Genomic DNA, 15,259 nt, shown 5'->3' with positions numbered 1-15,259 from the left:
TTAGTATTGTTTTTCGTAGACCTTTATGCCCTCATTGAACAAAGCCCACCTGAAGACTCTGATTACGCTGTTTCAAGGTAGAAATAGCAATGAAGCCTCAAATGTCTACTTTGCAGCTATAAAGGCTATTCTTCATTGATCGATCAGGTTTTTTCAATTTTTATGAATATTTATCGTCTTTGATAAGGAATAAGATGCATAGAATCTCTCGTGTGTGTACTGTTTCGATTTTGTTTCACACTTTTTGAGATATTCCACCTTTTGCTTTGGTGTTCCGCTTACAAGAGTTCTGTAAGGTGGCTCTCTTCAGAATTATTCGAATTCTCGCCATCTGCCTGGTGCCGTTTGAATATGATATGAAATAATGATTTGAGACTCTGCAAACTTTCACAATAAATTACAATTCAGTTCATATCGAATTTTTAATGGAATTCATGGAATATAATGACAGACGGCTATTGGCCTATTCAGAGTATGGACGATTATCTCCAGCATACAAATAAAATATTATTATTCTATCTATACTCAAAGGTCATGAGAGTCGAGAATCGCGAGAAATGTCAGATATAAACGCTGTAGGCGCCATCTGAAACAGATGGGATCTCTCGAAATAATGTAAGTATGAATCTGAAAAATCTCCCGTCTTGTCTGAAAGTTTTACAAGTATAAGTGTAGGATCCAGTTTATTGTTTCCCTGTAAATAATGGCGATGGTCAACCGGAAGCTTGGAGACCTATTAGTTTCTTTTAATGTCGAAGGCATGACAGTTTCAATAGATTTACAGGGAACGAATTGTACATAATGTAAAAAGGATGTGCTATTCTTCGGGATGTCGAAGAATGTCATATGTCGATTGTAAAACTTATGAAATTTATGGGGTTGGGAAAAGTTTCAGAACAAGACGATTATGCCAGATGGGTTTCATATGTTTTCTCAGGCTCTAGTCCTTCTAGAATATTCGATTCCCAGGAATCCGCGAAGATCTTTGGGAGCGGTACGGCAAAAGATTTCATTGGACTAGGAGATGGATGGTACCTTCCCCTAAGGGTGTGGTCAAACCGAGACAGGGTAGTTCCAATCGGCAGAGGACACAGTCAAGATTAAGCCGAAGACGGGAACAGTTAAGATCAAACCGAAGACGGGTACAGACGGTACAGTTTAACTCAAATCAAAGACGAGACAAGTTCGGTCGGTCAACTTAAGACGTAAGACGAAAAGACGGTTCGCGGACTAGATTAAGACGAGTCGCGAATAAGTTAAAGACGAGACGACCGAAAACTTGGAGTACGACGAAGACGTTTCGAGTAATCAATTAAACGAGAGTTAAAGACGAAATTCAATACCGTATACCGTATAGTAGTGAGAAACTTGTTATTAGGACGTTATTGGGATCTTCTCAATACTGAGTTTTCACTGTATAATTGTGGCTTTGTAAATAGATGTGAATAATTCAAAAGAGTTTCATTATTACAAATCCAACAAAGTCACGGAGAAAAGACGAAAGGCCAGGTAATCGAATCATACCTTTAGACGATCGATTAACCAAGCCTACATAAGTAGACACACCAGGTTTTCTATGCATCTTAATAAGGAGTTACATGACTAGGTTGGAAAACGTATCTGCTCAGCTGTTTAGCTCATTTGTACGATGTTTCATTTTTTCTTTCGTTTATTATTTCGCTATTTTATTGAAACGTTGAAGGCCCTAGCAATCAATGAATAATAGCTTTTTTAGATGCAAAACTATTAAAATATGTTCCCTGGTTCAAAATTCATGATAATATTATATTTGAGGCTTTTATCACTATGTCTACTTTGAACACCCTTTAACTTGGAATCCAGCGTTGACCAGAGTCTTCTGATCAGCTTTTTTCAATAAGGGCATAAAGATTCACAAAAAACTGAACTAACATTTGGTTATAGGTGCCTGGTCCTTTTTGTTAAAGTGATATGTGGGTATGCTTCAGGAATATAATTAATGCGGCAGAGCTTGAGTACACTATCTAATTTCCGTTGTTCTATTCGCAAAGTGCAATTCAAATAATAATAATATTCATTTAGTTTCTACACCACATTCAAAAAGTCATGGGCCTAACCAGAAAAACCATTTTTTCTCTTAAAATTTTGACCTTCTCCGTCAACATAGTCAAGAATGATACACTTACTCCTCTAACTTTTCAATACCTTTTCTGTAGAAAGATATGTATTTGCTTCTGAAATAGACTTCAACCTCGGCAATTAGGTACTTCTTCGTTAAAGTTAAATTTAAAGTAATCATACCAACTTTCAACCGTTGTTGTCGATGGAGCAGAGTTTGAATAATAACACTTATCAAGTCATTGTTCTACTTGTACAGGGTGGGCAAATAAGCGAGGTAAGCGGCTATATCTCAGGATCCACTCATCGTAGAGACTTGCGGTAAAAATGTTACCACTAAAGTAAACAAAAGAAAACACTGGAAATTGTTTTGAAGTTCATACCTCCACCGCTAAGGGTCGTAATAGCTATCGTCGAGTAGAAAAATGCATTTTACTCGAAAAATTTTCATATTAAGTTGGAAAAAAAATATCATCACTGTAAACCTTGGAAATTTCTCTATCTGTTTGAATTGTCACTTTCGATTTTGCGAGATCAAATAAGGGTGGGGGAAAGATAGAAATCTGACTGATTGAAATGTCTGTAACTTCAGTTTGGCTCAACATTTTTGAGCAAATTAGATCTTATTTGAGAGACAACATCTTGTTGATTAAGGAAAAAATATACTCATGATGAATTTGATTCAGCTGCTTCCGATAGGGAGCGCTAAGTCAGAAGTTCATTGTTTTGTTCATTTTTCTCTGAAATTTCAAATGTAATGATAGGATTTTCTTAACAGAAACAAAAATTTCATTAAATTTGCATGAAAAAACCTGAAGGTCGCAAAGCGATAATTTCAGGCGTTCTGAAGTTATGGCCGAAAGAAGATATCCTTCAACTGATGCACTGCGAAAAACCAAATTGAGTCTTCAAGTTCTAACAGAAACAGAAATCCCATCAAATTTGTATGAAAAAACCAAAAGGTCGGAAAGCGATAGCTTCAGGCGTTCTGGAGTTATGGCCGAAAGAAGACACAATTTAGTTTTTCAGTGCATCAGTTGAAGAATATCTTTCTTCGTCCATAACTTCAGAACCCCTGAAGCTATCGCTTTCGACCTTTGGTTTTTTCATACAAATTTGATGGGATTTCTGTTTCTGTTAGAACTTGAAGACTCAATTTGGTTTTTCGCAGTGCATCAGTTGAAGAATATCTTCTTTCGGCCATAACTTCAGAACGCCTGAAATTATCGCTTTGCGACCTTCAGGTTTTTTCATGCAAATTCAATGAAATTTTTGTTTCTGTTAAGAAAATCCTATCATTACATTTGAAATTTCAGAGAAAAATGAACAAAACAATGAACTTCTGACTTAGCGCTCCCTATCGGAAGCAGCTGAATCAAATTCATCATGAGTATATTTTTTCCTTAATCAACAAGATGTTGTCTCTCAAATAAGATCTAATTTGCTCAAAAATGTTGAGCCAAACTGAAGTTACAGACATTTCAATCAGTCAGATTTCTATCTTTCCCCCACCCTTATTTGATCTCGCAAAATCGAAAGTGACAATTCAAACAGATAGAGAATTTTCCAAGGTTTACAGTGATGATATTTTTTTTCCAATTTAATATGAAAATTTTTCGAGTAAAATGCATTTTTCTACTCGACGATAGCTATTACGCCCCCTAGCGAAGGAGGTATGAACTTCAAAACAATTTCCAGTGTTTTCTTTTGTTTACTTTAGTGGTAACATTTTTACCGCAAGTCTCTACGATGAGTGGTTCCTGAGATATAGCCGCTTACCTCGCTTATTTGCCCACCCTGTACAATACATTTTGCCATAAAAAAATCTGTTTTTTCAATACAAGAAACTCGTTCTCATCTAGTTTTCAAAGAAATACGAAAAATGTAGAATCTTTAACAATCAATATCTCGATCCATATTCCTAATTTTTGACATGCTTTTTTTGGTGGTATGGATTTTGGTTTATCTATTGTTGAACAGGTCTCCTCAAACTTTTAACTATTGGAATGAGGGGAATGCTTGGCGCATCATTATTTTTTTTTTTTTTAATAAAATATTGTCTTATTGTTAATTAGTTTAATATTTTCTCTTCACCTAACAATATAATGTATGTATATATAAAATTACTTGTTTACAAAAATACCTTTCTTGATACATGAAAACGATAATTCAATTGGTACGTGGAGTTTGAATATAGGTTCCAAGGGAACAAACATAATGTGGAAAAATACTATCTAGATACTGATGTTCAGTTTCAGTTCATATCCTTCAGTTTCATCCAGTTAAAACTTGTATAATAGCACAGCTTCCATATGGAACATTACAAAAGTGTTAACACTTTTCTCCAAAAATAGTGATGAAATTCTGTTATACCGAATTTCGTTTATGGAAATCCTAGAAAAGGAACATCGGCATTCAAAATTATTCACATTGTTTGGAATCGTTGATGTTGAATCTCTGATAAATTTTTCCTTTGGGTTTCGAAGGATCTTAATCTCCTCCTTCCAGAGAACGGAACCTCCAGTTTGTCCTGTTTCGACTCTCCATGATATTGTGGCCTGAAAATAAAATATAAGATGATCAAATCAGCTTTGAATAGCAACTATACTATAAACCTATTTGTATAATACCTATATGTAATATGTATCGTCAAATCGTTTCTCTACTCAATATATATTGAGACTCTTAGGTGAAAAAAGGTTTTTGACCATTTTCTGTTATTTACTTCAATACAAACCATACGATGTTGTATATTTTTGAAATCAGAAAAAATTAAGCTTTCAGAAAATGACACAGAAATCTAGTGTTCCCATTTAAAAAAAAACAACTTTGGGTCATAACGTCGTAATTAAAAACCCTTTTGAAAATACGAGCACGCCACTGGATTCTACGTAAAAAAGTGCCTGTATAATGTTTTAATTTCAGAGCTCTATCATCAATATTAGCGGAGATATAAATGTTTTTCGATATCGCAATTTTTCCAATTTTCGCTTATATCTCGAAAACAAGAGAGGGTGGCCAAAAATGAATACTACCCTTGTTAGTTTCCCAGAAAAAGAGACCGAGAATGGGGTATCAGATTTTGTCTATCTCCTCTGGTTTAAAAGTTGTAGTGCTAAAACATCGAAATTTGCCCACCCTGAACTATAAGACTTAGAAGATAAATCTTCAAGGATCTCTTTTATCGAGATAATAAGATATCAAAAAACAGATTTTACTTATCTTGATTCGTTTCGGAGTTACAGGACTATATCTTGGTTTTTGTTCGAGATATTCGCAAAATCCTAAAACGTTCTTTTGCGTACCTAATTTTTATGATTTATATCAATTATATCTCTAAAACGCTAATTATGTGTAATTTCTATGATATGTTCCGAATACGAGAAAAATTACCAAAAAAAGTTTTAGAACAGAAACAGAACTAAGACAGAACCAACAGAACAGAAACCATGATATAGCAAAATGTTTGAAACATTTATTTTTCAGAAACGCTCTATGACTCGAGAACGAATCAAGATATTTATGATCTGCTTTCTGATATCTTATTATTTCAAATAAAGAGATCGAGGATCCCATACATCATCGAAATGCAAGCTCGATCGAAAATATCGCTGCTGTAAATGAAAGTGTTGAAAAAGATTCAAATTTATCTATTTCTCGGCGCATACAACATTTTGACTTCTAATACGGCACGCTATAGAGATAAGGGCATAAGCGCCACTCAGGAAAATAATCGTTTGGAAAGTAGTACTTTTACAAATTCATGCGGAAAAGAGCCCTGCTATTCATTTTCCGCACGCAAAGATATTCACGCAGAAAGTGAATAGCAAGGGTTTTTCCGCACGCAAATATTAGAGAGTCGCATTAATCATAAAATTTTGATATGTCTCTCTGCGCCAATCATAAAATTCAAACGTTTCGCTCGAAAACTCTCCGTGAAAGTGTTTCATTTACGCTAGTAGGAAAAATATTATTCCTCACTCAGGTGGAAAGTGTCTTTTCCAAACTCGACAGCTCGACAACTGCAGTCTCTTGCGGAAAAGTATCACTTTCCATACTTGTTTGGAAAATAACTATTGCATAATTTTTAGATCTTCATTGAAAGTATTTTCAATAATTCCAAAATCAGAATGACCAAACAAAAGAGCAATATCATCGGCATAAACGAATTTCTCAGATGCTAACGGAAAATTCTCGAAAGAAAATATTCATAAAATGGATTCGGTCCTTACTTGGCAGAAATTTTCCCACTGGATTAGATTCAATATAGTGAAAATTATTTTGATTTATTTAATTTAATTGTAATATTCGTTTCACTGAGAATTAATTATATCCAGTGTTATGCTCTGTACTCTTTGAGTAGCTTAAAAATTGCATATTAACAAGTATTAGTCTGGGATATAAAAACTAGGGATGAGAATTAAATCATCTCATCATTTTTTTTACTGGATCCTACATGTTGGCAGGTTGTGATTGTCAAAAAGAAATAATAATCTAATTCAATCACTACCACTTCTAGGACAGCACAATGTTTCATTTTGGCTCCTATTAATTATCTTCCATATCAATATGACAAGGTTTATATCCTGTTATGCGAGTGATCTAGGGGATGATAGTCGGATGAAATTAGCCTTCTATCCAGTAGAGATAGTCGGCGCTTCTGAGTAAGGGAACCGAAACTTATAATTCATAGAAGTATCTAGAGTTTGCGCTGTCTGAGATTTAATCCTGCTCAATCTAAGGCAAGGTTGGTCTGAAATATCGAGCAGTAATTTAAGAGGGATCTAACTTATTGAAAAATGAAGTTTTTTCTTGAAGAAAGGCACTCTTGATGAATCATAAAAATGAATCGTTTCCGAGTAATTTGAGTTTGAAGAGGGACGTTTTCGTTCTCCATTGAAATAACTTAACTGATACTTCACTTTAAGGTATCGATTGCGTGGTAATGGCTTATGAATTGAAGCTAAGAAATAGCATATTACCTATTTCAAAAAAAGGAGAAGTGTCACTCTCCATGGCGAGCCTCACTACGTTCAGTGGTTAATTGAAGCCGAGCCATGAAAAGTTACTTCTCGTCCGAATAAAATGTGTTATTTTCTTTCAAACGTTTTGAAATAGAAAAAAAAAACTGGAGATACAACATTTAATAACATTTATATCAGTGATAACTATCGTTCAATTGATTGATCAATGGAAAATTTGCCTAGTTACGGTTGTCATGCTAAATTAATTTTGGCGAACATAACTATAATTTAGTTGATAGTATCATTGCTAGGCATGAAACTCCAATCAAATCATGTTACTACATCAGGTAGTACATATGCGCTATTATCTCTAGTTATTTGTACATTATCAAGCGACGTTATTTCCTCATTGTCTCAGAAGCTTTCAACAAATTTTTCATTCACGAGAAAATCGGAAGTTCAAATGAAAAAAAAAATGTTCAGCAATTGTCTCTTAGTCATTTGATTTTGAAAACCGGTCGAATTTGCAAAAAAAATTTTTTTTTTTGAAAAGCATGATAACTTTCCATGTCTGAGTTCTATAGTTTTTCTGATATCATATTTGGAGAGGCCGTGAAAAATACTATCATATTGATGGGCCGCTTTTCAATTCTGCCCAATTGATTAATCACTAAATCCAATAACCTGCTTACGTGGAACACCTTGTCAAAATTTGAATATCTGTTAAGTTTAGCAGTTAAGAAGAAAATCTATAATATAAAGAGCTATTTTGAGTAACCTGGGAGTGCGAGAATGATATTCCTTTTGATTATCTGTTTTTTTACACATTCACTTAAGCGGTTGTTTATAATATATACACTTGTAGTTACTTTTTGCTAGTCCAGCAAAGTCACCCATAACACGCTGATAGTGGCATATCATGTTAGAATGCTGAAGAATAGGACTCGGATGGCTGACCGCTTAGTAACAGCGCGTGATGTAGGCTTTAAGTTCATTTCCTTCAGGCAAAATTCTCCACTATGAAAATAGAAGGTGTATTTGGCAGAGATCACTGAGTGCCGAACTGATAATTTGAAACGATTGGAAATATTTGATTTTTGTAAAAAAATTCTTTGAAAAAACTCTATACTTAGAATTCAATGACGTCAATTGATTTTTCCACAAACTGATATTTTAGGAGATGTCACTATGATTTTTTTTTCAAATGGAATACCCCATATATTTTTACATATTTCGATAGATCCTGAAAAACCATCCCAAAGATATAGCATACTTGATATTTTTATAAATATTCTTTTTTAAATTGATGAGTTCAATAGAAGTTGAATTAGCGAAACCATGAACAACTTCCATTTCTTCTCTAGAATTGATCGGCTTAAATTATATCTTCTTCAAAGAACGTTAGGTCACGCGACCTAGCCGATCAGCGATTAGCACCGGTATAGCAAGTATGTTATACTTTTGGAAAAGTAATTTCAATCTCTATCGAAATATGTAGAAATATATGGAGTGTCCTATTTGAAAAAAAATTATAGCAATATCTCATAAAATATCAGTTTCGCAAAATTGCATTGAAACCATTCGATGATCACCTATCCATAGAACACGTGATTTTACGTTTTTTGATGACTATATTATCACGTTTTCATTCAACGTTGATATTAACTTTTCATTCATACTCTCTGTTGTTTATTTCGGGAACATACAAGTTTTGTTCAACTTTATATCATCGGTTATATAAGCGGTTGTTTATTATATTATATATACACTTGCAGTGACTCTTTGCTAGTCCAGCAAGGTCACCCATAACACGCTGAATGTGTCAGATTATGTTAGAATCATGAAAAATAGGACTCGGATGGGTGACCGCTTAGGAACAGCGCTGTAGGCTTAAAGTTTATTTCCTTCAGGCAATCTCCTCCGCTATAAAAATGGAAGGTGTATTTGTCAGAGATCACCGAGTGCCGAACTGACGATTTGGAACGATTGGAAATTTTTTATTTCTGTAAAAACATTTTTGTAGAAACTTTTTCGTAGAATTCAATGACAACAATTAATTTTTCCTCAAGCTGATATTTTATGAGATGTCACTATGATTTTTTTGTCAAATGAACATATATATTTCTACGTTTGAAATTACCATTCCGGAGATATAGCATACTCGATATTTTCATGAATATTCTTAGCTGAATTCAATAGAAGTAAAATTAGAAAAACCATGAACAATCCCCATATGTTCTTCTCTAGAGTTGATCGGCTTTTTATAAATTATACATATATTCCCCTAAGGACGTTAGGTCACGCGACCTAGCTGGTCACCGGTTAGCACCGGCGAGTACTATGCTATATTTTTGGAGTAGTAACAAAATATTTCTATCGAAATATGTAGAAATATATGGGTGTTCCATTTGAAAAAAAATTTCATAGCAATATCTCATAAAATATAAGTTTGTGAAAAATCCAATCAACGTCAACAATTTTGAGTAAAAAGGTTCTACAAGAATATTTTTACAGAAATGAAAAATTTTTCAACACGAGAAAAGTTACAATAATATTTCGAAAATGAACAATTTCAATGCAAGAAAAAATTCCCAGGACGCGTAATTTCTCGTTTCGGTGATGTGAATTGGCCACCAAGGTTCTGTGATTTATCGCATTTGAAGGCGAGGATTATGGAGTCATGCGAAGGATCGTGTTTATTCCAATTATAATTACATTGGTGAGATATTGCCCTAAATGTGCCGGAGAGTCATCGAAAATTACCTCAAAGATCGGGTCTAGAGATCACGTGGCGAACGTTTAAATACTGTATTATTCCACACATAATGTCAGCATCATATTGAAAGAAAATATGATCGATATTCTAAATGAAAGTGTATTTATGCACGTCTACTATCGCAACCACAAAATGGAAAACTTGAGAAAAAACATTAAAGGATGGTGGTAATAATCCCAATATAAAGTAGTACCATATGGGATTATTCGCTATCGAGCATGAATTGTTATATGTGTTAGTTTCACAGGTGTACCAAAATATTGTATATAACGTTTTTACTTATGGAACACTCTGTTTCCTATTGAATTTTCAGATTGCATGAAGGGAATGAACCTTAATTTATTCAGAGTTTCAGATACTCGAAACTGACCTGGTAACCTGATAAAAAATGAATGAATTCATTTGAATGGAATTTTGAAAGTGAATACAAGAAAAACGGAGGTGAGCACTGACTTTTTGATACCCAATGGGCACAGGTACGTTAGAATAATCTGTGAAATGGTTTTGTGATCAAACGCTTATTATCAGTAAAGAAGTCGTGGATAATAACGTTCATTTGCTCGTAGTATTATATCAATATTGAACGTTGTTTTTTAACCGTATAGTATAGATACGGTTTTAATATGATATCAACGAGAACGTTGATTGAACACTCAAATATATAAACAATTGTTTATATATTTGAGTATTTTACATAACAAAGGATATACATATTTAGCCCCGGTGCACACATCCGACATTTACAGTTGCGACACCGTTGCGGTGTCGTACGCTAGTGTGCATGCTCCCATTTGATTTTTTGTACCACAGCCCGCATGATGGCAGTTACGACGTCGCAACGGCACGGCGGGTAGTGTGCATGCTCCCATTTGATTCTTTGTACAACAGGCCGCAAGTACGACACAGCAACGGTGTCGTAACTGCAAAAGTCGGATGTGTGCACCGGGCCTTAAACTATTTGGTTATATTTTTGGTACATTCTGAATGTTTAAAAAAAAATTTTTGGCGATACGTACTCGACCCAAGGTAATTTTTTGAGGAGATTACGTTGAGATCACTGATATAATCGTCAGTTTAGCACTCATTGATGTCTGCCAAATACCCCTTCCATTTTTATAACGGAGGACTTTGCCTGAATGAAATAAATATATATATAATAAATATATCAAATAAAGTTTACAGCACGCGCTGTTCCTAAGCGGTTCTCACCAAGTCCTATTCTTCAGTATGCTAACATGATCTGACACTTTCGGCGGGTTATGGGTGACTTTGTTGGACTAGTAAAGAGTCACTACAAGTGTATATATAATATAGTAAACAACCGCTTAAGTGGATGTTTAAATGTTTGCACGGGCTCTTCAAATATATTATCGGAAAAACACAGGCATGGAAATTTATCGAGGAAAACCTACTTTTCTAAAAATATTTTTTTGCAAATTCAACTGGGTTTCAAATTCGTAAATGGAAAATTTGTTGAACACTTCTAAGACAATGAATAAATAATATTGTTTGATAATGTACAAATAACTAGGGATAATAGCGCATTTAACAATGTGATATAGTAACATGATTAGATCGTAGTTTCATCATCGATTTAAAATGTATATTCCAGTGTTACTATCAACCATTTGAGTCAAAAAAAGGTTGAGAGGTTGATTGAAAAATATATTCAACAAGAACGATGATATAAAGTTGAACACAAACTTGTATATTAACGAAATAAACAACAGAGAGTATGAATGATTAGTCTATATGAACGTTGAATGGAAAAGTGTTAATATAGTTACGAGAAAACGTAAAATCAACGTGTTCTATAGGTAACTGATTATCGAATGGTTTCAATGCAATTTTGAAATAACATCCAATATCAGCATATTATTAATTTTGATTGAGAGGCAGAGTTATAAAAACAAAAAATTTTGTATATAAATGAATTGAAATTTTTGTTATGATAAATGAAGTTTGATTTGATTGGATTTGATTAATATATACAAAATAACGTAATGTAGTTATTAAAAAACTAGTTTTCCTAACTGTTGAAAAAATACGTTGAATATAACTGTGTAAACACGTTGAAAATTCAATCGGAAACGTGAATTCCAATGTTGAACAAATGTTAAATCAACGTTTGTGAGCTCATTAGGTAATTATTGAGAACTCTACTGGGTGCTCAAAATGAGACAATTCCTGGATGACGTTATTCAAACGTTATTATCGGGCACATTTTAACTGGCACATTCATTTCACTTTTTCATCAGGTGGCAAATTCTTTTATCTTCGAAAAATTCTCGAAATTAAATAAAGGGTGTGCCATTTGGAATGAGCTCGATATTAACGTTTGAATAAGTCATCAATGAATCGTCTCATACTCATTTAAAGCACCCAGTAGAGTTCTTAATGATTATAGAAAAGTCGATACCTCCATTCTTCTAAGATTCACTTCCAAAATCTCATTCAAATAAATTCATTCATTTCGAAGTTCTTATGTTTTTCTAATGACCTTCAATTTACGTAAATACGGAATATCCGGTATGTTTGAAGCATATGGAGCAGTGGTTCATCTATTCCATGCAATCAGAAAATTCAATGAAAACAGGGTGTTTCATAAGAAAACATGAAAGATACTTTGTTTTTTTTCAAAACGTGAATTTCAGTGCTGAACCATAATTGATCGTCGCGTCAATGGTGGAACACCCTGTATAATGATAAAGATCTTCACGAACAGATCGTTAAAAAATTCCAGGTTTTTCAGCCGTGGCCTAGTTTGTATAACGCCTGCCTATCTGTATTTTACTACAGTAGGCATCTTCAGAGGTTTCTAGGTAGTAGCTTGTAACTCGAAGCCGAAATGCCACAATCTCAAGGTTGTTGAAAGGAATTAAAATTTGAAATACGTAATCGATAGTTTCGAGACGGCATAACCGCCTTATACTCACCTCAGTTCGACCCTCGTTATGCGTTGTTTCAACTTGGCCTGGCTGGAGGTGAATTCGGCTAGAAGGCGTGCTAATCTCGTCTGGAGCATCTCCACAGTTGCTTCCAATTTCTTCAGGCTGTCCGCCATCGAATCCTGCGTCTCTCTCGCCTTCCTAAACATTTCCTCATCTAGAAGGCCATCCTTTCTCAATAACTGGCAACCTCGTTCAATTAGTGTGGCCCTGGCCTGAAAGAGAGAGGAATAAATGTTTCTTCTGCAGCAGCGGAAACAATACGATTTTATTTTGTTTCGAATAACGACGGGATCCCAAGGGCGTAGATGTGGAGGGATACTGGGGGTAATTGCACCCCTCACACTTCCAAAATATAAAATTTCGAAATTCTCGCCAAAACAACAAAAAGTTTTCCATAAAAATGAAGCAATAATCATTTCACTTTCATTTTTGAAAAAACAATAATATAAAATAAATTGGATCCTCTTACGGTTTATGAGTTTGTTATCGCTTTCAAGATTATTACTTTTATTGTACTACGAGCACGTCTACATACGAGGTTCATTATGTTTCTTTATCTATCCGATTTGTTGTCTCGATATACACTTTCCCATGTTTTTCAAAGGGCTTGTAGAATCTCTAATTTCCACAAACTTCATTTTATCTCTGTATTGCTTATCTTATTTTCTTAGTTTAACATATAATTTAAGTAGGCAGATTCAATCGAAGATTGAAAATCCACATAAGTCCACATATCTGAATGTTTAGATGACGCTATATTTGATCTTTGTAATGCCTGAAAGTGTAACGAGTTCTGAAAGGAGTTTTTTAATTTTTAAAAGGTTGAAACCTTGGCTCAGACAAATATTGGGTCAGAAAAATTGACGGGTTTGGACTTATTTATCATCCATAGGGAAATATAACTCGATATATGATTTGCGAATATGGAAAGGAGATTCTTGGAATAAGAATTATAAAAAACGCAAAGGACAAACTATATAAGGAGTGAATGATTTTATTTCCCTTTCACAACAATTGTTTTTGAGTCAGTAGTTTGTAGGCATGTTATATTTATGTGTTTTCTGTTATGAACACAAATTTATTGAATGTTTTCTTGCTTGTTGTTTTTGAAATGTTCCTTGTTGTGTTAGTATGTTTTATAAGTATTTATTTCTGATGAAATAATTGATGTGTAGCAGACGATTTTTTTCCATTATCCCCAAGAAAAAAAAAGATCTACGCCTGTCTTATCTCTCATTCTTGTTGAAATGAAACAAGTCGAAAATTTTTCAGCAATTGTACCCCGATGTTGATCCGAGATATCTCGAGTATTCGGGAAATTATTTGGGATGAAGTAGAACGTTGGCATTTCATTTGTGGATATGGAACTCGTGGAAGATCAAATTCTATTATGCCACCGTTCTATTGAAATAAATGAAAGCGCGAACAAAGGAATATAAAGGGTTTTCCAGTAAGAGGTTTCATTTTGAATTGTCGACTTTTTGGGTAGCTACCACTTTTGAAGCAGTCTTCTTTTGACGCTTGCAAGTGAAAACTCGCCAATACTAAATATGGAACAGGCTTCAACATTATACGCATTTAAATTGTTAAAATTCGCTACAAAAATGGTGAAAATTTTGCAGTCACAGTTCGCAAAACTAAAGCATTTTTGGGTAGTCGTGAAGCACCTTCTCGGTCGGCAATAGTGAAACTGGTGGAAAAATTTGATCTGTTGGGATGAGTTAGTGGACAATCGAAATCATTCGCGTATCTCAAGAATAACTGGGAATATTGTTGATGTAGCACGTAGTGTTGACGAAAACCTGATTTGTCGATACCTCGCCGATCTTGGGCATTACGCATCCCACGAACGGCATTAAACCCTATTTTGCATAAAGACTTAAGTTTTAAGACTTTTGAAGTTCAATTAACATAAGATCTTAAGCCGTTCCACCACCAGCAACAGCGTATCTTCGCTGATTGGGTCTTTGAAATGAACCAAAATGATCCGGATCTTCATCGAAAATTGTCTTCAGTGGTGAGGTCCATTTTCACCTCGGTGGCTACAGTAATAAGCAGAATTGTCGCATTTGGGGCTCGGAAAATCCAAAAATGATTGTTGCAAAGACTCTCCATCCTCAGACTAAAGCAGTTTGGTGCGGTTTTTGGGATGATGGTGTGATTGAACCTTAATTATTCGAAAATGAGGCTGGAGAAGGTGTTACGGTGGATGGATTAGGTACCGAGCTATGATTGATGACTTTTATCGTCGGAATTGAAAGATATTGATGTCGACAACGTTTGATTTTGATGAGACCACACCATGTGCCACACAAGCAACGGAACAATCGCAATTCTGCAAGAAAAACCTATGATTTAACACCTTTAGACTTTTTCTTTGGGGCCACGTGAAAGATAAGGTCTATGAGATTGCTTCACAATCGATTTAAGATCTTAAAGATGTAATTCGTGAAGGTATCGAGAATGTACTG

General features: G+C 34.5%; 1 protein-coding gene across 1 annotated transcript in view; it reads right to left on the bottom strand.

Annotated features, from left to right (window-relative positions):
* Nucleotides 1-4,158: 4,158 nt before the first annotated feature.
* The window catches only part of LOC123672315 (kinesin-related protein SMY1-like), a 286,748-nt gene continuing 275,647 nt past the window's right edge, over nucleotides 4,159-15,259 (bottom strand). The window contains exons 15-16 of the mRNA XM_045606394.1: nucleotides 12,774-13,000; nucleotides 4,159-4,655 (exon numbers count right to left, since the gene is read on the bottom strand). Of these exons, the coding sequence (XP_045462350.1) occupies nucleotides 4,523-4,655; nucleotides 12,774-13,000 (360 nt within the window). The 3' untranslated portion in view covers nucleotides 4,159-4,522. The remainder of the gene's footprint in view (nucleotides 4,656-12,773; nucleotides 13,001-15,259) is intronic.

The sequence above is a fragment of the Harmonia axyridis genome, chromosome 2 (genome assembly GCF_914767665.1).
Source record: "Harmonia axyridis chromosome 2, icHarAxyr1.1, whole genome shotgun sequence".
NCBI classification, from domain to species: domain Eukaryota; kingdom Metazoa; phylum Arthropoda; class Insecta; order Coleoptera; family Coccinellidae; genus Harmonia; species Harmonia axyridis.
This window is presented reverse-complemented; position numbering and strand designations above follow the sequence as displayed.